Raw genomic sequence first — 27,259 nt, 5'->3', positions numbered from 1 at the left:
ATCTTATCACCAGCCTCCCAAAAGCAGCCATTAATTGCTGACCTCGGAATTGTACACGGACGGCGTGCGGCCTTACCCGTAGTACTGATCGCGATAAAGTTGATGCGAACTGAAAGTTGGTTTCGGTTGTGACAAGACGGACTTGGAAGTTGGTTTTTCGTTTTTTTGTGTCACACGGTGATAAGGAGTGAGCAGTTTAACCTTGTAAAGTACCGGAGTTCAAAACAGAGGCCTGCAGTAAATAACTTGGTACAATAGCAATTTTTTGTTCGTTGCTACTCAAAAGTGGGTGGGGGCAAAACAGAATGTTGGCTTAAACGATGAGTATTTTGCTTAACGGATACAGTCTACCAGCTGAAACGTCATGCGTTGTAGATTGGTTTTGCGGCTGGTACCCTTAATTGCTGCTTAGCATAATGGTTGATTGCTGCTTACCATAATGACCTGCTGAATAGATTCTCCTTCGAAACTGAGCTCATGTATTTTTTAAATTATTTATTTATACGCTACTTCATCGTACAGAGGCAGAAACCAGACTCTGAAGAATGTCAAGTCAGTTTGTTGCATAGCAAAGTCCGATGAATACTCAGTCAGTAAATTGAATAGCCAATTCGACGAATATTTAGTAAGGGAATTGCATAACCAAATTCGATGAATATTCAGTAAGGGAATTGCATAACCCAATTCGATGAATATCTAGTCTACACATTGAGAAATCAAATTTGATGAATATTTAGTCAGTAAACTGAAAAAACCAAATTCGATCATTCAGTCAGTAAATATTCAATCAGGGGAATGAATACCTGATACATATCCAATGCGGGGGGGGGGAGAACACACTAACAATAATCAACAAACTTAGTCTATATCAATACTTCTTATATATAAAACTGTAACGTTCTTTAATCAACACAAGTACTGCATCATGGTTTCATTTCATTTACAAATAATCTACTTAGTATTTATTTAACGTTTATATAAATGTGACTTTCATTTCTATGTTTTGTAATACAGGGCTTTTAGAACATCTTATCGTTTTCTTTGGACCATTAAGCAAACAATTTACTTAGTACAAATATTACAGCCACACGATATAAAAGTATAGTGTTCGTAAAATTCACAGTTAAACTGCAATTACACTGTTTTTTCGGTTAGCTGCCTCTTGAAATGTTCAAATTCAAGTTTACATTCCCCTTTGTAAGGCTGTTTTTTTATCAAGAAGATTCCGTTTAACCCTTACACGAGAGCCGTATCGGAACCCAAATTCACAGAGCCGCTTAGAAACAACATGTAGCTAAGCACAACATAATTATTCTTACAATAATAAGGTTACCAACCAAACGTTCATGTCATGTACAAATTGTGACAGGTATCCTGCTCATAACAGATAATTGTTGAGCAATATTTTCTGCCACTCTTAGTGAAACTGGGTCCAGGACTGCGCAAGCTAAAAATATTTCAAGAAGTCTAAGAGAATTTTCCGAACCGCATTTCTGAACCCGAAGGAGGGGTACTTTTTTTCAATTACAACGACTTTAAGAAAAGTACTATGACTCCCGTCAATGGACGCACTGATATGATCTAGGTCATTGTTTACCAAAAGCCCCTTTCGCACGAGTGCAATTTAGCAAGGCTCCCTTGCTAAATTGTTCAAATGTACAATGTGTACCTCAAATAAAAAGATGTTGTTGTGTGTGTCCAAGGTCCCTTGTAAAATCTTGTCCACATTGCTAGTTTATGTCGGAGATCCTGACCTAAGTCTCGACCAAGGATGAGTGCGAAACTTCCGTGTGAAGGGAACCCAAGAGCTCACCTAACACGCCTGCCGCCGATTTCACAAAACTCTTCCTAACTTAAGATTAATCTTAGGACTTAGGACGAGTCCCAACCCTGCACTGTAGCATGCAGACCTTAAGATTAATCCTAAGTTAGGAAGAGTTACTCGTCCTAACTCGAGATAAGACGAGTCCTAACTCTTTGTGAAATCGGCTGCTGGAATTACACGGTCTGGAATTGCCACTGTATCTGTTGACTTGGCCATGGTGCCCTTCAGATTCTCGTACAGATTCTCATTATTTAGACTTTTCCCAATGGAAGCGTGCCCGTTACAAAATGAAAAAGACCTTGCCCTCTCAAAGATGAAATTAAACAGATTTGCATTCAACAGATCAAAGCACTCAAATATGGTTAGTACAGAAGAGTAGTTTCGCCGAGTATACAAACTATATATGTTTAAACGTCTCCATGACATTGTACCCAGATGTCAGCAGGAACATATGTAAAATCATGAATCAAATTAAATGGCTTCAACCTTCAGTACTGTGTTACATTAACATAGCTAGCATATCGTTAACTGTTATTCATATTCTATTTTAATACGTTGGACCGATGCGCCTCTTTGGCTAAAATGCTACATTTTACAAATCTATAACAGTCAAAGCTAATATGTGTAAAGTAAGAAGGCTTTCAACTATTTCGGGGGGGGGGGGGGGTGAGTCATTTCAACTTAGCCCCGCTTCAACTTAGGGCCAGTTGTAAAGAGCTCAAAAAAATATTTGCCGATACATCGCGAGGAATTCGAGATTACCAGAAACAATCTCATCACAGAGGGTGAGATACAGAAAGGTTTAAAGTTGTTGCATTGTGCGTGGAAAACAAAACAAATTTGTAAAAAGCAAATTGTTTGATCGTAAGCTCTCTTAACTTGGACCCGTGTGCTTGCTGACAAATGAGTTTGAAGATGCAGTTTTAAACAAAATAAAGGATACAGCATGAAAGTAGTGTCACTTCCTTAATATTTATCTTATTTTTTAGCAGTGGCTTATATGGTAATTTTTTTTCAGTTTCCTGACAGAAAATCCTGACAGAAAAAGGGTCACATGACGAAATGTCAGGTGCTTATTTTACACTGTTTTGTACTCTTGTGTATTTGGTTTTCCCTTATCAATGTTTGAACCCCTTACCCTCCCAAAACATTGTGGACAAGTTGACGACAAATGTTTGTGCACCACTCAAACTTAAAAAACTTAACTCATATTCTCTTAAACTGGCAGCATGAACGTATTAGTGGAGCAGCTGCTCGCAACCCCAATTGTTTATGTTTAATATTAAGTAAAATGTTTAGATGCGAATTGATGTGGGCCAATATTCCGAGTGATGCATTTAAGTAAACGAAACTTATAAAGAATGGTGTCCGATGAAGTACATACATGAACAATAAAATGTTTACCAGTGTTTTATACAGACCCTCTTGACATCACAGTGTTTCGGATAAAAAACATTACCCTTATATATAACCTTGTAAACAACTACTTTCCAATTAAGACAATTTTAAATCGGCAAGCGACATTTAACTATAGGTCCCATATTTGTTCCATAGAAAATATTGACACATGACATTTAAAAATATATAATCACATTGTTTCACTAAATAGTTGTGCACAAAATGACAAATATTATTATCACCCCACACTTCATATTATTTTACTTTTCACGGATTAAGGTTTCAGGAAACTGGCCGGCCCATTTCCGAAGTCAAACACAAATAAATAAATAAATATACTTTTGGTTTGCGCTTATAACAAGAACAGTACGATGTGAATATCTGGTAGAAAATGTCAAAGGGTCAGTGAATCTTTTATCCTATCCTTCCGAGAACTTAAACGTTTAATTCAAAAGTCTTTTCTCGTACCAATTTATTTATTTATAAATTTGTTTACGGTTTAATAATAGTCTTTATACATTAACATTATACACGTATATTTCCCAAAATCGAAGGAGATTTTAGAGTTCATATATAAATATATATCACAAATTTCTTAACTCGGCAATTTTTCCCCTCCAAAATGTTTGAATCATCAAACAAAAACCAATGCTGGTGGACTTAAAGGTCCATAGGCACACGGCGATCATCGCCTGCACGGGAGCATCGTTTATTAGCGGTCCATTGCACTTCAGCCTGCCCGTGTAAAGAGACTAACAGCCCCGTTCCCACTGGCTGCTATTTACGGCACAACTGCTAAATGAATGAGTCATTTACTGTTAAGGGTAGGGGGGCTTCGAAATTATAATAAACAAGAGCCCAGGTTAAAGTTAAAATTCTCCATGATTTCCCCCATCAGAAAGCTTGACAATAAGCTCAATGAATAGCCTCTTTGCAATCGACGATGGTACCAATACGAACTTCGGGCCATGCCGTAGGAGTTTCTGTTGTTGTCTTTCTTCCACATTTCTCAACCTCTGACAAAAACTGTCCCCGAAATCGTTGCAAACTCGGTCTCGTGATGCGAGTCGCTTTAGTTTCTGATCATGTATGCCTGGTGGTTGCTTGATGGTGGTAGAGTTCAACTGCTAGAGTTCAGTCAGGTTCCACTTTCCATTGGCTCACAAAATCCTCCCGCCAAAAATGTGTCACAATCGGAGTTTTAGTGTCAGACTATCATAACGAGTTTTGCTGTGTCTCCATCCGCCACCTACTCACGTGATGAGACCCTTTCTTCTTGGAGTCTTGTTCCCCTTCTTCTTCCGTCTTGATTCGCTTGTATTTCGTTCTCCGATTTTGGAACCAGACTTTGACCTATTGAAAGAAAAAATAATATCAAAGAAATTGAATTAAGTTTAATTATCAATCAAACTGGATTCTACGGTCTGGGGCCAACAAAAGAAAAAGAATTATTTCTTTCAAATTTTCCATTACTTTTGACACAATATGGGGGTGTTCGTATGATGGTCTTATTTTCTGCACAAATCATTTCAAAGTCGGCATAGATTAATCAAAGTCCTTAGAGTATTTTGACACAATGTCGTGGAAATAACTTTTTTGTGCAAACACATAAAAAAAGGGAAAGGTTTTGTAATGGAACAGTGTTACCATTGCCTCAGTGCCGTAAGTGGGGTGAGTAATTACCGCAGAATCGTGCCTGATTTTCTATACTCTCGACAAGTACCTTTATAGTAGTGCCATTTAACTCAGACTTCCCTTTTAAAAAGCATTGCAATTAAAGTCATTTTAAAACGACAATAGATTTGGATTTTATAGGCGAGTAGCAGGGACAGAATTAGTGGTGGATTGCGCGAGGGGAGTTTTCAGTCTAATCGCCCTCGGGCCATCCTGTCTTCCCCAGCGCTGTGGCACGCGGGGGAACCGTGCTGGAATCACGGCGTAGGGAACGGCTAAATTGCGCTGGCCGACCATCCATCACGGGGGCCTGTTGGCGGTATATACCGGGCTCTACAGGTATACAGGCTTCTCGATCTCTCAATCCCAGGCAACGTTATGAGACATGCTTTTCTTCTGTACCGCTCTACTGACAACGGAAGTCACAGCTTCCTCCTAAATTTAAAAGCACTTCACTTCATCGTCGCTTGATTACCATTGAGCTTGCTCCAAAGTCTTCTTTCTTAACCCATAGTCCGGAACGTCTGCGTGTGAGACGGGACTGTAATAATACTACTACTACAGGACTCTTGCCAGGCGTGTGGCGCGAAAACTAAAATAATGACATTGACTGTGGGGACTGTCTGACTCTCTTGCTCATTTCCTTATATGGACCCGAGAATATTATCCACATTTCTGAGGTGATAAAGAGAGTGCACCGACACTTTCAAAACTATCTTCTTTTTAAAAGGAATGCTGAACTGTAGAATTTATGAATGAAACACATAAGCAAGTCCAAGTTAACATTATCGACAACATTATCACAACCCACTCAAAACACATTCGGTTGCTGTCCACGTATACGATACAAATCAATAATATGGTGTCATATTTTTTTGTTTTACTGTTTTTATACGCGACTGCATTGCACACATTTTGTATTTAACTGTTTTTCGTATGACTGGGAATAAATTCGATCTTGTACCTTGAAGTGACCGTCCGGCCTTTGGCCAAATCTCATTGAATAAAAAGAAGGTAAATCAATTGAAACAAAATTATGGACAATCGTGATTTGAATTTGATTGCTTCTTGTAGTTGGCACAATAAACATTTATTTTGTGTAACTTTCCCCAAAAGATAATTGGTGCGGGTTCAGTTTTTTGCCGATAAGGGATTAAAGGTTGCCGCACAGCTCGTTCCCATTATGATTTCTCCACGTCGAGGAATTGTTGAAGAAGAAACAACCCAGTTAAAGCGAGGCCAGCCTTACAACTTATCATCGTACCTGTTAAGTCAAGAAAAATCATCGTCTGACTCAGGGCCAATGAATCGATAAACTCAGATTGAATGTAATGTGCCGTAAAGAAGAGGGGAAAACACAAATCATTGGGAGCGGCGCTCCTGAAAAGCCACGCCGACAATAATCGCGGCAGCCCCCATGACATTCTAGGAGTCTGTGGGAAAACATTTCTCAACGAGGTAATAGCCATTCAATTGAGTAGTATCGCACCCTACCACAAGGCCCTTGAACACATTGTCAAAAATAATATCAGATACAATGCCAAATTGACACGTTGGTTCCAACCATGTAATTCTGCTTATCTTCATCGCAGAGTTGTGTAAATAGTATTTCTTTGGCGATGAATCACACCTAGGGACGAATCTCTTTATTTTCTTAGGTCTTCCCAAGTTGTAATGAGTGTCACTACCCAAAGTTAAAAACAACATTACGGCACAACTGTATTATGTCAATAGCTAGCTCCATGTTATTCACCCATTCAATGTTAGTGAAGTTGAGTGTGAGAAAATAGGCCTGAGAAGATACATGAAACCAACTATTCCCCGTTTTTTTCTTCAGAAAAGCCTGACACAATTGGGTGTCGTGCGTTTCTGAATTTCACGCGTGGTTTGTGCCTGGACCAACTTTCCACCCAAGCAGCTTTGTTGGTTTGATGATCATTTTTTGAAATCATATTGTTCTGATCAAAAGAGTGACTGTCCCTTTTAACACCTTCATGTTCAGATAGTTTTTTTTTAAACTGCATCAGTACACGTAGATGATTGACAAGGAACCGCCCACGATTTCACCGAATGAACTTTTACAAAATGGATACTGTTTTTCCAATTTCTTGAATGAGAACCAGAGGGTGTTTCCCAGAAGTGTTTTCGAGCAGTATCATCCCTCGACACTCCCCTGTCACCGGGTCCTAGTCTTTGTTCACCATTTGTTTCCCTCGTGTGAGCCTGCCACACCGAGTGGGTTCACATCCCCACAAGGTCACCAGACTAGGACTCCCCACCCCTGTTGTATTATTTTTGTGAAAATATGTTTCATACCAGATAACGCTTATTGAAAACAAACATTTTTTATAATAATACAAACATGTTTATGATTCAGACTTTCTTTGGTGGGTGTGGGGTTCTGATGAGTAACAGTTATTAAAAAAACAACAAAAATATTATTGTTTGTTGTTGTTTCTAAACAGTTGTTTGAAACCTCGTTTTCCCTACAACAAAATGTGATGCACAAAACCTTTGTCGCGAGGCTCACACCTCCATCGGGTAGCGCCATTGGTTTGTGGCGGGAATACTTATCGCTATAGTTTAGTAAGCAGTATCTATTTTTATTTTCTACTAGTTTGTATTTTTGTAAAGGTTCTGGCAACTTTTTTGTTTCTTTAACAAAAGGCAGTTTAAGATAAAAACCATCATTTTACAATTTTAGTCAGAAAATCTTACTGATTATACTAGAACCAATACATCTTGTTTCTGTGAAATATTTCCCACTGAAATGATTTCGAGAAAACTGTATTTGAAAACCTTTTTAAAAAGGCAACGCGTGACTTTGGTTGTTGCAACCAAAATTTAGGACAAATTGTGTTATATGGATATTCGAAAATTGTGCATGTTTTTTCACTTTCTATCGAATTAAACAATGGATAAGGCCCACATGTTTACAGGAATGTTATTTCATGTATGATCACATAAAAGAATTTATTTCCTGTTGATCACATAAAACATGATCAACGTCTGCGACTATTTTTGTCAGCTCTACATTCATAATAATAATAATAAATCTTATAAAGCGCTGGTATCTAGAAAAACTATTCACTGCGCTAAAATATGACCAAGGGAAAAATTAATGGTAGGCTTGACTGAAGAGGTAAGTTTTGAGATTGGATTTGAATGAAGAAATGTCAGTTTGTGATCTAAGGGTGACAGGCAAGTCGTTCCACACAAGGCGGGGAACTGTTCACAGCGTCAAGCTCCAAAACCCCACCCCAACTCTGAACACCTGGAGACCGGGCTTGTCGTTAGCTTATCAAACGCCATATCGTATCACCCAATGGTACCCATCAAATCATAGCTCTTTGATACAAAAAGAAAAACAAAAACCAGTAATGGAAACTCATAAAATGTTGAGACTTGCTGACTATCGACAAATACCCTGATTAATATAACGTAACTGACTCCAGTCTTATCATTGCTATTATCAAGTAACGATTAAATGACGAAGACCTGAATTCTATCTCTATATGATATGGCTAACGAGAATGTAAAATGTGTATTACGTAAATAAACTTTTTTACAAAAAGAATTAACTTACAACAATTATTTGTTTCGTTTTACCCCGTTGAAATGTTTTCAAACAAATGAGACGTTTCATTTTAAAGTTGTCTCGAACTGGTGAGTTAATAAAAAATAATTCCGACGTGTAGCCTTTCTTGTTGATGTTCTTTTCATGCACCCAAACAGAAACTTGCGCATGGCCGCCTTGTGACAAATTTGCAACAAAAACAAGTATTTAATATCTCCCCATCTGACTGGAAAACGATAGTTTTTAACACTAAGAAATAAGACAAACTTTATCCAACAAACGTAAGTTGTGGTTTCGTTCGAAGTGACGTCATGTGACATTTTGCACTTTGTCTGAGTGGATGTGATTATGCAATGCCGCAAATGCATGAAGCAAGATCAGGTTTATAACCTTACAGTGAGAACGATGTTCTGTATAATAGCAAACGAATTTAGTCTTGTTTAAATTCGGAACTCATTTTGTCATTGCCATCAAACGCAGCTCGGACCATGCTCGGACCAATCAGAAACAAACGCTGTTAAATTCTGAAATATAGCGCCCTCTTCGGAGAGACTGAGTTGTACTCACATTGTGGGTCACATTGTGCGTAAATCAATGCCAATGAAATGTTTATAGGACCTTTCGATCCCAGCATTTTGACATCCTGACTTCAAACCATACGCACCCCATTGGGTCACTCGGCACTATTTTCTTTCGAAGGGAGGGAGAGAGAAGGGGGGGGGGGCATATCTGATGTTCACCAGAATGTGTAAATATGGTTTAGCAATTGCCTTGTTAAAGATACACGTTGCCTGGGATCGGTCGAGTTGGTCTTTGAAAAGCGTTTGTAACCGTTTTTTATAAAATGCACATGGGTAGAAAGATGTTGTAAAAGTAGAATACAATGATCCACACAAACATGTCTCGAAATTGCACGGTTTTCCTTTTACATCGTCGACTAACACGGTCGGCCATTTATGGGAGTAAAATTTTTGACTCCCATAAATGGCCGACCGTGTTAGTTCGCACAGTAAAAGGAAAACCACGCAATTTCGAGGCAAACTTGTGTGGATTATTGTATTCTACTTTTAAATCATCTTTCCAACCATATGCATTTTATAAAAAAGGGTTTCAAACGCTTTTTATAGACCAACTCGTCCGATCCAAGGCAACGTGTTCCTTTAAGATAAAATAAAATAAAATCATACCCAACCGCGTTCTTTCACGAGAACGCCCGTTGCGAAGATATATTCTCGAGTTTTCTCGTCATTTTTTTAACCCAAACACGCAGGATAATCAAATTCAATCACCCCCGCCATCTACCTGTAACACACTAAAAATTATGCTGCACATCAAAAGCGAACTTTGTGTACACTAAAAAAGCTACACACTTTAGTATTTATAATACAACCAATCCTCAACGATACGAAACTGTGATTGATGTTTCACATTGTGATCGATTAAGAAAAATGGTCCACACAAAAAACAGCAAACCACTTCAAATCGAAAGGACAAGTTACTCATTAGCTTTTCTATCTCTGCCAAAATCAAATTGTTGCTTTCACTTTTCTGTTATTTCAACGCGGGCCGCGATTTCGAAAGTTGACACATCTGTTTCTTTGAGCTTGAAGCATCCATTAGGACTGCGTTTGGTTAATAGTCGGTTAAATAGTTTACGGGAATAGTACTTTGTTTATTATTTCCATTGTTGTGAACCTTTTATTTTGTATTAAAAGGAAAGTAAAACATTAGCTTGATTTGGTTTTCTTTTCACCGTATACTGCGCTGAAGATCCGTGTTATATCGAAACAAGTTGATCATAAAATCAAAACATTTGAATGTTTCGAAACTTGACGCGGTTTTAATTTGAACCTTTGACCAGTATTCTCCATACACTGCAAAACCCTGGGTTTTATAAATTGCCACTAATACAGAAGAGAGAAAGGAGTATTATTTTGATTTGATTTTGGTAAATACATGTAACAAATCATACCCTTTTCCACACCCAGGTTTCTGCAGGGTTCCTTACTAATGCAGGGTTCCTTACTAATATTAATTCCAAGCTTCAGCTCCCCTTAATTATTTTCATCAATAAATGTTTTCTTTTTGTATAGCCCTTAATAGCAAGAGTAGCTGTAAGACTTGTTTGTGGCAACCTGCACATCCTATAAACGTATCCATTCAATTTGATCTCAAAATAGTGCAATGGCCATGAACTGGTTTTCATTGCCCGTAATGTTCACCGTTTTGTCATGTCGCACTGTCGTGTGTGTGCATTTATTAATAGGACTGCATCCATTTTAGTGAAAATAAATGGCACAACAATAATTATGCTTGTGTGTTTGCACACTCCACCATGAAGCGTTTAGGCATTGAATTACAGCGTTGTTTAATTTGTGTAGCCCCCCATATCTTCAATAATCCATCGCAAATGCCACATTAAAAGCCTTTGAAGTCGATAACAAAGCGACAATTTGTCTTTACAGCCAATGACTTATTAGTATTCCTAATTGTATTTATTTAAATTATGCAGAAACCAGCATACGCACATAGACCTATAAGAATAAATCATCTCAGCATGATCGCCATAATTAGTATTTTTGTGTGAAAAGTTTGTTTATCAACCACCAGCCTGATCGGTCGAGCCCCAGCCTCCCCTGCTTGTTCAGAAACACATGATGAATGATCATAGGTACATATCAAAAAACAGTTTATACTTTTGTTGTCCAACAAAACAACACATTGCTCTGATCGCTTCTCAAAACCCAGAAAACACTCGCACTTTCTGCTCACGGGATGTTCCGTGAAAAGATTTCATATACGACCGATTCGTTGCACACAATAAAATGTCCGAACCGCCATAAACGCATCTGAATGAAGGTGAAAAGTAAATGGAGAATTTTACAACAGGAAATGAATTGTTTGGCGTACAAATTTGCTTTTATAGTTAACCCGTGGTGCGATATATCGTTTTCCACTTGAGGGACGCGCTGGGAAAACATGGGGCTGAAATGAAAGTGCTGTTTTTTTCCTAAAAGCATTTCATGATTTCTGTTGGACTCTTCCGGAAGGGCAGGATATGAGCGTGCTGACACTGCAAAGTGGCCGTGTATTGTGCTATTTAGACCCACTAAGAGTGTTAATTCTTTCACGGTGAGTTACAAGGAAGCACCGGGCATTATATCTAGCACAGATGACGCGCTGAAAAGTCAAGAAAAACAGAGCAGCAGAGCACATGAAATAAAAGATTCAACAATCCAGATGAACTTGTTCAATGATGAGAGCAGAGCAAAGTTTATGCAACAACAAAAAACACGAAAAAGAACAGAACATGTGTGAACTTTAGAAGGAAACCTAATCTAGATATGCAAGTTCTAAACGACGATTTTGTCCAATGGTGAAAAAACTGGGAACACTTTTCAACAAAGCTATTATCAGTTGACATAGGGAATTGTTCATGATTTATTTATAATGTAGCACCCTTAATTACCAGAGGGTAAGCCAAATCAGTAAACAGATGTGCCACTCGCTAAATTGAAACAGTATCCAGAATTCTCCTTACCCAATGAAGATACTGGGCGAAATATCTTTGAAGGACTTTGACTTCGAATTCAAAAACATGATTGTCTGATTTGTTTATGATAAAGTAAGATCAAAGAGAGATTTCCTTTAGACTTCATTATATAGGTCTCTGCCCTTTTGAGGAGAAGAGGGGGGGGGTAATAAATTCCAAAGAACTGTCTTACGGGGATGCATACTCCTCAGGAGGTTTCAGAATACCTCTGGCTAATGAACGGGGTTTAGTAATGGTGTAAAGGCGCCTTGCTACTTATAGCTATAAAACAAAAAATGTAAGCCATTAAATTTGGTTACAAACATGTATAATAAAGGCCATATCCAGGTGTATACGAAACCAATGTATAACAACAAAATAGAGTTGCTCAATGTCACCGTGGGAAAATGTTTGCAATGTTCCGTTTTAGAAAGAGATCGGATGCCAAACTAAATACCATCGTTTTCCGTTTGAAAGCATTCACATGTTTCCTTTGTGACAATCAGCAAATCATTAACCGCAACCCACTACAACAAGAATCAGGTAAATGTCATTTAGTTTGTACAAGTACAAAAACTAAGAGGGAACATGGACAATGTAGTGTTGGGTATCTATCTTTAAATTCAGAAGTGTGCATTATACCCAGCAGATGCTGAGAGTCACGACATTTTGTTCAGTATTTATCATGAAAATAATCATGTGTTCTTGTTAAGGGGTTTGAGCTAGCATTGATCAGGCATAGCACTTGCATGATAACATAGTCGGGACGATTTTTAAGATCTATTCTTTGTCGATCATATTTAAATTTATGCAAATTTTATGCATCGATTTGATCCATGATTGGCTGATGTGTGACGAGAATATGATTTGTCCGATACATCGTCGTCGAAAAAGAACAAAATAGCTTTTTACACGTACCACAGACCGTTGTATAGGAGTAAACTACCAGCAAAAATGTTCTTTCTAAAGTGATTTAGTTTAGTCAAATTTGTGCAAATGTTATGCAAAATTTGTCCAACGATTGGCTGAGTGAAAGAGAACGAAGAAGCTATTCCCACCTGAAAACATATCGCTCTGAGAAACCGCTGAGATTGTTTTCTTCAAATGATGTTCTTACTGCTTTGTTTTATATATAACCCATAAATGCGCTGACTCACTTAGATTCAAACACGCTACCGTTTCCTTTTGCTAACAATGTTTTCTCTTGCTGTGTTAGGCTATTTAATTCAGCGTGTGTGCGCTGCCTTCACACATAAAGAAAAAAAACCAAATCTTAAGAAAAAGCCATCGGAATCTTCTCTTAATGCTCAAATCAAAACCACATTACACAAGACGTATCGCTTTAAATAAAGCTTAATGTACCCCGGCGGGTTCTGGGCTGGCTGACGGTTCTGCGGCCCAGCTCTAATAGAATAATCGAGAGCAAATCTGGGCCCCAAATTAAGTTTTGTCGGCACGAAGCGAGGATCTGACGGGAGTTGTTGTTATTACACGTTGCACTCAATACTGGAAATGGTGCGAGATGGGGCTACATGACAAACAAAATGCATAGCGAATGTACACAATGCCCGAAGCGATAAGGTGTTCTATGTGGGGAAATTACAATGCAACTGTATATTTTCAGTGTGTAGATTGTCTAGTTTTACTTGGCATGGGGAGGGCCCGTGCCAGGGCTCTCAATCAAGGATGATATCTAACTTGTGTATTGACGATGCCAGGCCGTTGTTTCAGTTGTCATAATATTTTCATCCCGCGATCCAATTCAGCACACCTCCTGAACATTTGTTTTTTGCCAAAACTCGGCAATTGAAAGTGTGCATTACCCAAACCAATGCATAATTGCTTTACTATACAAACAGAGACCTATAGAGTCAGATGTGACGGGGAAAATACAACAAATGCTAACAGAGATACAAATTTGTTTGATACAAAACATTACTGAAATTGCTATTAGTTCCCGTCACGCAAACATCACCGTGAAAATATTGAATTCATTTCAAAGCCTTTTCCCATCCAAACCATGAAACCATACACTCGTCTCAAGGTCAACGCTAAATTGGAATCACGTTCAACGTGGGTTCCCCTCTAAACAATGTTAGTTAATAAATAAATAAACAAAGAAACAAACAAGGGGCCTTGTTCAAACCAGAGAAATTCGGTTCTACGGAGAACTACTTTTCCCCCACGGCCGTTTTGGTACAAAGCGAAGTTTTTTACTCAGGCCCCAAAGATGTGTGTTCAACGTGCATGCTCTCATTTCATTAGCGAAGCCATTTTTAACATTGATCGCCATTTTACACACTATCGTAAATACTCGGTGCGCATGCGTTAACCTTGGAATGAGGTGCATGCTGGTCTAGTAGGCGACCAAACTTTGTTGCTAACTAAGGCCCAGAATGCACTTCGTTCTGCGGCAAACGCTCGCGTTCACAGTAGTTAGGAAATGTGGTGTTAAAATGTCGAGCCTTTTATATCGCGTAATAGCAAGCCCGTGGCTTCACGCGTTGCTACGACTAAAATCATTATAAGAACAAAAGAAAAGAAAGGCAAAACCGGCCTGTAAAGTTTCTTTGAGCAATGATTAAAGTGGGCGTGTTTTGCATTATGTCCATCATACCACCACAATAAGAATCTATATATTTTTGGTTTGCGGTAACACCATGTGTGTATCTACTTGCCAAGTAGATTTTGTTCTTTATAGGGAACTGTCTTGCATAACATTGTACCTTTCCTTTAAGAAAGTGTTGTTCTTTAAGAAAAGTGACTGACCTGAGTTTCAGTGAGGTTAAGATTGGCAGCTAGTTGTTTTCTCTCGGCTCCTACGACGTAATGGTTCTTCTCGAAGGCTTGCTCAAGACGCAGAAGCTGGGTCGGCGAGAAGGCCGTTCGGATTCTCTTCGGTTTGCGGAAAGGATGTTGGAGGAAAAAACCGCCGTTCGCGAGATCTCCACCTGTGATAATAAAAAAAGAAAAATGAAATGTAATGCTTGAAATTACATCAGAAAAGGGTGGGCCTCGGCAACCTCGATCTCAAACCTCTATCCCCCATCCACAATCTCACTTTCAATGACCAACATAAAAGGAAAAGGACACAAATTTTGCCTCGTGTGGAATACCCTTCAGGTCGTTTTTGAAGTGATCCTAAAACATTTTGCTATTGTGGCATCCTCTGACTATCTCTTGAGTTTAGTCCGCTCGTCAGCTCGATCGACCAGCCATGAGATATGATACGGTGGTCATTGCATATCAACCATTGAATAAAAGCCCGGGAAATCGTTGCTGTAAAGGGCCACTTAACGGCCAATTTGACGGTCGATGGACGCCCCCGGGTCCTACACGGTTAATCTATAAAAAACGCGCATTTTTGTAGGGATCATTTTGTCGTCTGCACACTGGGTAAGAATAGCCGTGCATTCACGGATAAAGCCAGCTGCCGCGCCGTATGAAATATGATTTTGGCCCGGGAAATTCGACCAGATTCTTGGCAGATAATGGTCGAAGAGTTTCAGGGATGAATAGAGATGTCTAAAATTTAAGAGGAGTTTCTTTACAAAGACACGGATGGAACTCATTGGCCTCTTGGTTTGCGTGTAGAGATAATATAATTACATACTTGAGAAAACAAATTTGTCTTAAAGGTTTGAAGTGATAATTATAGATAAATTTCCAACACTGGAAATGCAGTGAACCGAGTTTAAGGAACTAAATTATAACACGTCATTGACGAAGGTAATCAGTCATTTTGAGATAATGGCTAGTACTAGGATTGCACTTTTGTGTATTAAGACAAAATTACCCAAACCTTTAGAGCAGTGTCATAATTATGAAAACCATATCTCAGAATGTCTACTTGAGGTGTAGAACTGTCCAAAACATGAAACCTCGCAACCTCATCACTCGTGTATACAGTATGTGACACTGCGCTATGTTCTTCTGCAATGACTTGAAGTGAACACATTAATTTGAACACGTTACTACAGTTTCAATTCTCGCAAATTCCAATGCCTCCACGATTCCAAACATTACCCGTGGGCATATTTAAATAAATGGCATACCGAAATCACAACTTCGCCCCCAGCCCGCAATCGCGAAACGGTTCATCTTGAGAGCCGAACGAAAGAGACAACTTGGATATTATGATTATAACAGCCTGCCTGGTTTGTGTTATTTTGTTTTAGTCCGGCCAGGCTATGGTGGTATTAACACTATATCTATACGAGGTTTACATATTGTAATAAGAGATCTTTGACTAACTGTCTTACCGCTGTCTGTTTGGGGGGAGTTTAGGCCTTCAAAGAAGGCCGCGGGTAGCCCCCAGCCAGCCCACACCGGCGATGTATAAAGCCATGCAATCATCGCTTAACAAGGACAAACAGATCGGTTTTGTTTTTAATTGCTTTGCCATTCTTATCAGGGTAAGTGATGTTAGATAGGGAGCGGTTCCTCTCTAGTCTTTTATCGAAAGGGAAGATGTGCGACAAGTGTAATGCGACCAAGAGTCAATTTGTTATAAGATCGGATCTGGAATTATTAATTAATAAACACCTCAAATAAACACTGTTATAGAGACCCCAGCCTGTGTTTTTAAACCCACCGAAGATGTTTTGCAGTGTTGTTAACATCTCTAGACACAAAATAGTTAGCAGTTGTTGACGTGCTCGAGTTTTAAAAGGCGCTTGGCACGTTTGATAATTGTCAAACCAAAGACATGTTTTCCCAGTTTATATGAATAAAACAACTGTGACAATTTGGGCTCAATTGGTCATCGAATTTACAAGAGAATAATGAAAGAAAGAACACCCTTGTTGCATTACTTTGTGTGCTTTCAGATGTCTAATAGAAGGCTTCAGCTGAAGTCTTTTAATTTTTCTCAAAAACTACGTTCTTCCGAGGTAGCCGTTTCTCACAATATTTATACTATCAGCAGCTCCAGCTCTCAAATGCTCGTTACCAAGTAATTGTTTGTATGCAAACAATTATTTTGAGTAATTACCAATAGTGTACAGTACCTGTAATGTAAATCTTTGTACGGATGACAAAGCTCTTGGGCGTAGGCCTACTGCAAATAATTGTCCCTCATTTAAAGTCACCTGGAAGTGGTATTTTTTCAAAATAAAGCTTTTGTCACTAATATATGTGTTTTGATGAGTGGAATGTGAATAAACAGTTAACTAAGGTTTTAAAAAATCAGTTCTTATGTTATTTAAAAATTTAAGAGTAGACCCCGACCCGAGAGGGCGCTGTTCGTGACGTCAATCGAGGCAGACTTTGCCTGTAATGCGTAGAGTACACACAATTGCAAAGTACATGTACGGACCAAGTCGTGAGTTTGTACGTTTCAAAAAACAAAAACAAAAATTCCCGGCACTGCCGACCAGGTGTTATTGCTGCTGAATGCAGAAAAACACTTTTTTCTTTTTTAAATGTACCAACTCACGACTTGGACGCACATGTACTTTGCACGTGTGTTTACTATACGCATTGCAGGCAAAGTCTGCCTCGATTGACGTCACAAAAGGGGTAGGCAGAGTCAGCCCCCCAAACAACTTTATATATTTTTTAAACATATAAGTCGTGACAAACAATTACTAAAAAAATTGTTTTATTGTTCGTAAGCATATACTCTTATGTTTGAAAGAAAACAAATTCTATTTCCAGGTGACTTTAAGAACAACTTTTAACTTTTAAAACCCTTTTCTCACCCTCAAGATCAGTGACTCATTGTCAAAGTTTACATCTGATTTGAACCTCAATGGCTCAGACGATGCCATAACCACGCCCTCTAAATTCCGTATTATGGAATAACAGCTCTACTCAGGTTTCACTTTAATTTGCTAACATTAAAGTAGTATCTTTTGCTTTATCATGAAGCATTCCTTAGGCAGAACCCGATGAGAGGAAAATACCCCCCCCCAAAAAAAAAAAAAAAACAAAAAAAAAAACACACAAAAACACACACAAAAAACGTACAGATAACATGTAGGTTCTTATAACCATTAGCAAAACGTCTATGAACTTTTTGGTATGTAATAAAAGATAAGTTCACAACATCATTAACCAGAAATGTATCCGGGTTTCAAAAAGCCAATATAGATAAAGCTTGGAAGTGTATTTGAGAAACTTTAGTAATAATATTTTTTTTTATGAATCTCAGTTACAAGTATTTAGATAAAATATTACATACTTTGCGAGTTTGTTTTTGATCAAATGGAACTAAGACACATATACGAAGGTATCGTGCCGTAAAATAAGGTGACTTTTGCAGATTTTTGTATGAATGGTGGAGCAATACTTTGTCCGTGGTCGAAGCTGAACATATTTAATCTTCCTTGTGACATTTGGGTAATCCTTTACCTTGACAGATCATGAAAACGAATAATTTTTACCCAGGGTTTTGCGGGGCAACTTTGGCAGCTAAGTCCAGCCCTATATCTTTTTAATATTTTACTGAAAAACAAAAGGCTCAATAACTATTTTATTTCTATACATTGATGCCAAAAACACTGTAAAAAAAGTAAGCCAACATCGTTCAAAATGATTTGTTAACACAGAAATTAAAAAAACACAAATATTTTCACGCAATGTTTGTGCTTAAAAATCCACACATCATCATTAGGCTAAGAATATAGCAAAAAAAAATCAAGATTAACTTTAAATGTAAAGATTGATGGTTAATTGTTTTTCCAAACAGAATACCATGAAGTTTCATGTTACGATCTTATAACACTGGTTAAGAAAACACAATGAAACCCTTCCACATATCTATGGTGCCAAAGTTATCCCATTTTTTACTCGCGTATAGGGGTGAATCATATGCCCTTTTCGAACCCACGGTTTCGGCTGTAAATTGGGCTTCAGGCTCCGTCCTCTCGTCTGAAGCCCTCAGAGTGCGTACACAAAGCACGCGCAATTGTCAAAACAACCGCGGAACCAAGCTAGCCTGTGCCGAATCTAGAGCCGAAACCGTCTTAGTATACTGGAACCGGTTGTTACTTTAAGGGGTGAGAAACTCCATTATAACAAAATGGCCTTTCAGTTGACTGCAGTTCGATTGGAACGTCGGCAAAGTTGTCTCCACCAACTTTTCCGAACTTGGGTTGTGTTCACGTGTATTGATTCTCCGACAAAAACACAGTGATTATTGCACTATTATAACTGAATATAAGTTATAACTAATATTACATATGTATATCTCTGCCTGGATATGAATGCTGAACTAGTGGATTATTGATTGCACTTAGCAACATAAACTTTAAAATACAGAGATCTATACTCTAAAGAGCCCGCCAGATAGCAATCGAATGAGCAACACTGTGGCTCTTTTCGAATCCACGGTTTTGGCTTTGGATTCGGCTTCAGGTTCCATCCTCTCTCGTCTAGAGCCCCGAGCGCGTACACGCAAACACGCGCAATTGTAAAAACAACCGCGGGGCGAAGCTTTAGCCTGAGCCGAATCTGTAGCCGAAGCCGTGGTTTCGAAAAGGGCCTAAATTACCGGGAGTTGACTGAAGTCTAGTTACCGACTCGTTGTGACAACTAACAACGGCCTCGGCATTATGATTCCAAATGGCTAATTAATTCATGTACAGGTCCAGTATACGAAACAAACGTTTGTACGAGTAATTACGGTAAAGCGTATACCGTTTACAAAGCTATAAAAACTAATCACGTACTTTGTAATAATTGGATTGCCAATTGCCAGGAAAAACTTGAAGCAAAGGGTCGTTTGGATTAATTGGCAATCCATTGCCATATTATTGGGTTTTGGCCTGTTAGGATAATTGGTTGGCATTATACTTGTTGCTTTGAAATTGATTATTATTTGTACATAGTATTAATTTAGATTAGGTGGAAACTGACGTTTGTTTTATCATCTGTGATTCCTGTTGAGCAGATCGATTTGGGTGGTTTTTGATGATGATTGTAACAATACAATGGTTTCCTAGAATGACTTTATTTGGAAAACAATATATATATAACGAGTAGGACCTTCGTTAGATGCATACAAATATTTATCTGTATTAGCGACCTGACTTTTTTACCAAACCTTTGACAATAAGGGGCGACATTAGTGACAATACTTGAAGATCCTCAGTCTAAAAAAATGATTTTTAATTGAAAACAAAAGTTATCTAAAAACAGTTTTAGTTGTGTTGCATGAGCCAAATAAGGACAAATCTCAGACAAGAAGGCTTGACACCAGACATGGAAAGCCCCAGCCTCTGTAACTGTGTTACCTGTACCCTCTAAGCTTGCATATAACCCCTTAGCTTATAGACTTAGAGAAATGCGAGAGAACTACTGTTTAGGATTCAGGTTTGCGATAAATTTTGTCTGAAGGTTAGAAACAATTATGCTTTAAATTGAAATCTTTTGGATTTCAACCATTGAGGAGTTTAAAATCCTACAGTGGAATTATTAACATTATATTCGTTCATAAGTTTATTGCGGGGAAGACGGTAAGTGTTGCACACAATATTTAGACTAAAGCCAATGTCTTTGAATTATGATAACATCAATAACACCACTTCTCAAAACTGTTTCACTTTTAGTCAAACACGAAATCAATGAAAACGGTTTTCATATAATCATTTGTTATGAGATAATTTGTAATTAGAATAACATGACAGTTCGATCGATGTTCTATGGATAACTACTATATGACTAGTTTTGCCCGATAATTGAGAGGGAAAACGTTCCTTTCACTTTAGAGTAATTTCATATAACGGTATATACGTTTAATTTAAAGGGATTAAAAACGGCAATTTGCCACTGGGTGTGTGTAGGGGATATTTCTACCCGCAGTGGCTGAACGATACGATCGATGGTGTATAAAAAAAACCATGTCAATACCGCACTGAGCAGTCGGCTAAACCCCTTATTATTTTTGTGAATGGAGTAAAGTCAAGCCGTTAACATGTGCAAACTCTATTGTGCTTTGTAATGCTTAGTGTTTAGAGGCCTCCGTCCCCTATGGGGCTATCGGGAGGATTTGGCCCCCGTAATAACACTGCTTACTTCCACTGCATAAATCAACGCCATGGTCTCGGAGTCTTAAGACCGGCCATGAACGGCCCTCGCGTGGCGCGCAATTCGTAAAGCGATCGTCACAACTGACGGTACCGTACACAATGCCCGGCTGAAAAGCAACTTAAACTTGAGCATTCAGTGGATCGATTTTGAGCAAAAGCTATTCTTGGAAATCGAACTCATGCTCTTCTTGAGTTGTTTATAAAAAAAAATGCAACTTATTATTCGGTACTATTAAAGAAGTGTATTGCAATTTTGTGAACTCAATGCTCTTAACTCTTCTTGAATTGTTTATGAAACAAAATGGCAACTTATTATATACGGTCCTATTCGAAAAAGTAAAAAAACAAAAAAACAAGTAACGTTGAAAAGGTGTTTTGCACATTTGTGTGGAAACAACAACCTTGCAAAAGTATTTCACAGGGTTCTGCAACTAATCTTTACACAAATATTGATGTGTTGTTTTGTGTGCTTGTTACAGAAAGAAAGTAAATTGTGAACTTAAGGTTGGCTTATTACTGACGTCAAAACACAGAGTGAACCAAGTCATCTGAACTAAGTCATCTGATGAAAATTTAAAGGCACTGGACACTATTGGTAATTGCTCAAATTACTTTTTAGCATAAAACCTTACTTGGAAACGAGCAATCGAGAGCTGTTAGTAGTATAACAACATTGTGAGAAGCGACTCCCTCTGAAGTTATCGTAGTTTTTGAGAAAGGTAATTTTTCACTCAATTATAAAAAGGCATCTGAAAGCGCACAAGTTTATGCAACATGGGTGTTTTTTCTTTCATTATTGTCTTGCAAATTCGATGACCAATTGAGCCAACACTTTAACATGTTTGTTTATTTGTTTGTTTGTTTGTTTGTTTGTTTGTTTGTTTGTTTGTTTGTTTGTTTGTTTGTTTGTTTGTTTTGTCATGTTGGGATTCACAAAGTTGGAGTACAATTGCCATAGGTGTCCAGTGGCTTTTTCAGTGATGCCGAAACAAGGCTCACCTAGGGAAACTTGATTAATTATCTGTTTTTATTTATAAACATAGAGCTTATTTCGCATTGTAGACGGTGATGATGTCTGAAATCAAGTTTAGTTTTGTAGAATAACAATACAGAGTGGATAATTCAATGGACAACAGTTTATAGTAGTACTACGGGGCTGATCTCAAGAGCTAAAGGGTGTAAAACATCATCATTACAAAGCAAAGTGTGATGGCACAATACAAATCAATACGGCGCTATTTACAACTCATCTTAATAAGGTGATGAATCTTAATGATTTTTAAATTCGAGCCCAGCATACACTTAAAGTACAACTTGAACTGAGGGACCAGTCTTTGGAGAATGATAGATCTGTAATCAATGTTAAGTTGTGTGTAACCTAAACTTCCTTTGAGGCAGAAATGCAAGAATAACAAACTCTCTTCCTCTAAGAGGTTGATTATTTCAATCAAATCCAATCAATCAGGTGATCGTGTGAAGTTGCAAATAGTTGAAAATGAACTTTCATTCTGCCTGGTTAAAGTTTTTCAAGGACTTCTTCACCATCAGACGAAGGGTGATCAAGTTTTTTGGACAAACAACTTTATGACGTTATCTTGTTTACATGATCTGACATTGTAATTTACACCACAAACACGCTGTATTTTTTGCTTGATTTTAAAGAGCTTGGTACACAAACGTGTGATCAAAGGAATATGGTTGCCCTGAACTATTTCATGGATGTTATATTGAACAACTGTTTTGAATTGACACGAAGAGATAGCTGTAAAAAAAAAAGAACAAAAAGCAAAGCTGTCTGAAACAATCCTATTTATGGAGTACTTTCGTGCTTTTTAAATTAAAATTGTGGTGAGTTTCCGTCATTGCTTGCTAGTTGTTACTTTGACGAGACCCTGTAAGGGGCTCTTTACTATTTTTTTAAACACAAATGTTGACACTTTGCTTGTTCGTACTACAGACTCCCAGTTACTGGGTCTATTGTTGGATACAGGTCGTGATGGGTCTGTATAAAGATAAAACTTACCTGGAAAACCTCTGTGTCCGAATAACCTATTCCGTGCCAGAAACCAAGGGTACAGTCCGAACGGCTCTCGCCGTGGCGGTGAGCCGAATACCCCGGCCAGGGCTGACGGGTGATGCGGTGATGGGAAGCCGTGTGGCGGCGGCATACCGAACGGCTGCGGTACGGGAAAGCCAGGGTGGGCTGCCGGGGCGCTTTCTGACGGGTAGCCCAGCTCAGACGGGTACAGTCCTTTAATCGAATGCGGGAAAGAGCTGATGAAGGGTGACTCTGATGCCGATGTCGGGCTTGGCTTGTGAAGTCTGCTGATGACGATAGGGGTAAAGGGCGTCGGTGAGCCCACCGACTCGGGCGACGATGTGGTGGGGGCAGGGGGAGGATTTGGGGGACTTGACGGCTTCGAGACCAGGGACTCGATGCTGAAGCAACTGGGCTTTGAAGGCGGGGGTGGTTGATAGAGATCTACAGCAGACATGGTGTCAACAGTCAGTGAGTTAATTGTCATGAGAACTCAGTTCAATTTCACGATTTGATCACGATCCTTTCAGTGCACTATTTTCGTGAATACACACGAAGTAACTGCTTCACGAACTGTTCTGTTTTGAAGTGAACACAAAATATCACTCTGTAGAAAACAATTACAGCGCGAAATATCAAACCTCATGGATGGTTTCTGACATCATTTTCCGTTAAATACACCCATTGTCAAGAAGTAGTGTCAAGAAAAGATTGCTGTATGGAAATTCCAAAAGAGTGATCAGCTGGACTTTCTGGCCCAAATTGGCTTCAGGCATAGAAGAGTGTTTTCCTGTCCAATGTCCAATGATGACTGCAAAGTACTGTAGCAAGTAGACGGTCCCACCAATGTGTGGGTGTGCGTAAAAGTAGATTGATAGAATCGCATCTAAACGTGAAGATGGCTCTAGTTGGCCTAAAGTGAGAGGCAAAATCAGCTGGAGTAGCCCACGGGATTCACTGCACCGTTAAGTGGCGGCGTGACTCTCTGGACTCAGACTCTGTTCCTCGCTGGTTTGTTACCTGTCAACGCCGTGCCATTTGTATCACACTGATGAAACTCCCCCACTTTAGTCAGCTCTCTGCGCAAGATAGCTAGCTACCATACCACGCTACACACAAAACCTATCCAGCGAGCGGCAGTCTAGCCCTAAAATCTGCTAATCGTTCCATTTGCATAGTTACTACTAATTGGGCCATGACAGAGTACGCGGTCTGACACGGCTTGAGAGAGCGTGAAAATGATTGGCTGGCCAGTCACCGTGAGTGGATGACGTAGTTATTAGGCAGTCCATACACAACACATGCACTGGACCACTTCCAGCGTAGTTTTTCTGCGTGTGTGGAATTGGTCCTCTCAGTGATTAGAGTATACGCGTACTGAGGAGTGAATAAATTCCACGGGGCCCAGCGCTGACTTGGACCCCTACCATTGGCACAGCGCCACCGGTGGGATTTCCTGACATCATTGATTGTAGAGAGAGGATACAACCCGGTGTTTCGGTGTAGTGTTGTCACAAACACAAAGCAGCAAGATACTCTTTATTGTCAAACCATGGAGCTAAACCAAGGGCACAACACATAGGGAGAATAATAGTTTTGAACAATGTTATTATTGACGCGTTATTCCTCAAATGTAAATAATGTTTTCGTTTGTTGGCTTTTGTATCCTTTTTACTGGTGGTTGATTATGTTTTCATTTTGCGGAAGGGGGGAAAATATCCGGTGAGCGAGAGGGTAGAAGACAAACGGTGTTAAATCGGTTGTAGTATAGCTTTAGGTCTAGTACCAACCATTTTTTTCTCACAGAATTATTTATCAAAATAATTAATAATAAACAGTTGCAATCTGCTTTGCGAACCAAAAACTACATAATATGTATCAATGCAAATAATCTGCTAGGGTTAAGGAAGTGACGCCATTTTAAATTGTAAATTTAAAAAAACGAAAAACACTTGAATAAGAAACTTTGATCCAACGAGCATATCAAAAGAAAAAAGAAAGAAAAAAAAAAAGAAAAAAAAAACTAAAACACAAACAAACATTTGTGGTATTCTAAACAAAACTGCGTCATAAAAACCATACTTGTCTTTCTTTGTTTTCTCGTGAATTATCCCCAAAGCGATAAAAGTGGTTTGACTTGAGTTATTATTGCACAATAGAGATACTTTGATTATTTCGTCCTTACCAATGTTTTGACTTGTCACTAAAGCACGCCGGCCAACATTGGTAATTGTCGAAGAAACGAATCACTCAACATTGTTCATGAAATTAAACAAACTTGTAAAGGGCAATCAGTCATGAAGAGCGAAATAAGTGAAACGTTACTTTATTCTCATTCAAGCATCGAATGTTGAACTCGCCTTTTCAAAATTTATTGTTTTCCTCATTTTGGAAAAAAATATTAATAGCATTTCTGGGAAACTATCAGTCAGGTATGTTAGATTGTAATTTCTTGGAAGTATAATTAATGTTCACCTGGAAACTATATGATAAATTCTAGAGTGACAGTTATTAATGTGCTAGTGTATTTAAATTGCCCACACATCATCTATTGATCATGACCTTTGACCCACACGAATCTTCGCTGCTCACTCATCCCGATTCTCATTTAACCATTGGGTGTATACACTTCATAAATAAATCCATAGCTTATGCACCCCTCTCGGAATACAACATGAATAACCCTCTCGACCAAAATAATTAAATACAGCGACATGCAACTGTAAATATACACAGTGAATTTGTCTCTTCTGACGGCATGCCGAAGCGCGGACCCGAGCTCCCCTCTCGCAAAACTGTCAAGTCGGTACAAACACTCGCCGGTCTCAAAAAGACACAACAAATTACATCGCCATGGTAACACGTCCGTGTAAACGCTGAATACATGAGGGGAAATTAGCACTTTTGGTTAAACATCTCACTTCGGTTTTGTATACAAATGGGGACTTTAATTTTCCTGATTAAAATGCTGTGACAGTGTTTAATGGCAAGGTTTGTGTTACATGGGGAGTGTTGTGCCGGGGGATCGAGGAGCTGTGATTTCGGCACAGGCCATGTACGCCGGTTTGTGAATGATAACCATGGTGGCCTATTGATAGACATAATATGAGATTGTGAGTAAGGCCTGTCACACTGACAGGCTTAATTACATATAGGCCTAGCTTAGATTAGTATAGCCGTGCTCTGGGAAGTAATCCACAACACTTATTTGCTCTTCAAATTTTCCTTTCTTATTGTGGTTTCAATTACTATAGTGTGTAAGTCCTTGATATTCCTCACTGTGATTGTTTGTTTTGACTCTATGGTAATGATGCAGTCGCCACCTTTTCGCTAACAACACTGGGTCAGCCATTCGTTAAATTGGGATTTGGGGGCAAAACGGACGCGGTTTTGTTCCCCATCTAATCCCGTTTCCTCTTTTTTTATCGGGGTATTGAAAAGGAGGGTTGGCCTGTATCCGGTGGATGATATTGAGCTTAATAGTAACACGAACCATACGGAGCCCGAGAAGTGCCATCCACCTTGTTAAGATCATGCAGGATGATGATATTAGCTTCATCGACCGCCACATTTGAAATATGAACAAAGGCAAAGTGCACCCTTGTACGCGCAGCGCACAACTCTCAGCCGATGAAAGCCTTGCATGTGTGCACGTTTGATCAAAGATGGTGGTCAATGACTTCATGTGTGCGATCTGTCTATTGAGCTTACACGAACCCTACGGAGCCCTAGAACTGCCGTCCCCCTTGGTGTGACCCTGAGCTAACTTCAACGGTCGGATGTCGACGTCATGAACTAAATGTGCCGTCTTCAAGATGTATTTTATCTTGAGTTGTTAACATCATGAAAGTAGGATGTTGTCTTCCTTGAGGATGCGTTTCTCTCGGGCTCTCAACATGTTGGGGATGTTATCAGATCACTAAGAATTATCTCGGGAAATCGACATCCTAAACGTTCAGGATTGCGACATCCCAAGATGACTTATCTTGGGAAGTCGAGATCTTACTCTTATGGTGTACTCTATCTGGAAATCGACATCCTACGTCTAGGGTGTCGTCATCTCAAGTTATCTCGGGACGTCGTCATCTTTGGATGTCGACATCCTAAGATAAAGTGTATCTGAAAGTCGACATTCTACTTTCAGGATGTCGCCATCCCGAGTTCAGTGAAAAATCTTGAGGAC

General features: G+C 39.0%; 1 protein-coding gene across 1 annotated transcript; it reads right to left on the bottom strand.

Moving 5' to 3' along the window:
- Positions 1 to 1,922: 1,922 nt before the first annotated feature.
- Positions 1,923 to 23,907, bottom strand: LOC117294826 (homeobox protein EMX1-like). Its single transcript, XM_033777362.1, has 3 exons — positions 23,062 to 23,907; positions 14,776 to 14,957; positions 1,923 to 4,576 (listed from the first exon to the last, which is right to left on the bottom strand). Exons 1-3 carry the CDS (start codon positions 23,561 to 23,563, stop codon positions 4,439 to 4,441), a joined length of 822 nt encoding a protein of 273 aa, XP_033633253.1. The 5' UTR covers positions 23,564 to 23,907; the 3' UTR covers positions 1,923 to 4,438.
- Positions 23,908 to 27,259: the final 3,352 nt, after the last annotated feature.

This window comes from Asterias rubens, chromosome 9 (assembly GCF_902459465.1).
Source record: "Asterias rubens chromosome 9, eAstRub1.3, whole genome shotgun sequence".
NCBI lineage: Eukaryota > Metazoa > Echinodermata > Asteroidea > Forcipulatida > Asteriidae > Asterias > Asterias rubens.
The sequence above is the reverse complement of the archived record's forward strand: the minus strand, read 5'-3'. Positions and strand labels throughout refer to the sequence as shown.

Coding starts and splice junctions, on each gene's coding strand:
- LOC117294826 (XM_033777362.1), bottom strand. CDS start 23,563: ATGACAATTAACTCACTGACTGTTGACACCATGTCTGCTGTAGATCTC. Junction 14,958..23,061: donor CGGACACAGAGGTTTTCCAG/GTAAGTTTTATC, acceptor TTATTATCACAG/GTGGAGATCTCGCGAACGGC. Junction 4,577..14,775: donor TTAACCTCACTGAAACTCAG/GTCAGTCACTTT, acceptor TTCTTTCAATAG/GTCAAAGTCTGGTTCCAAAA.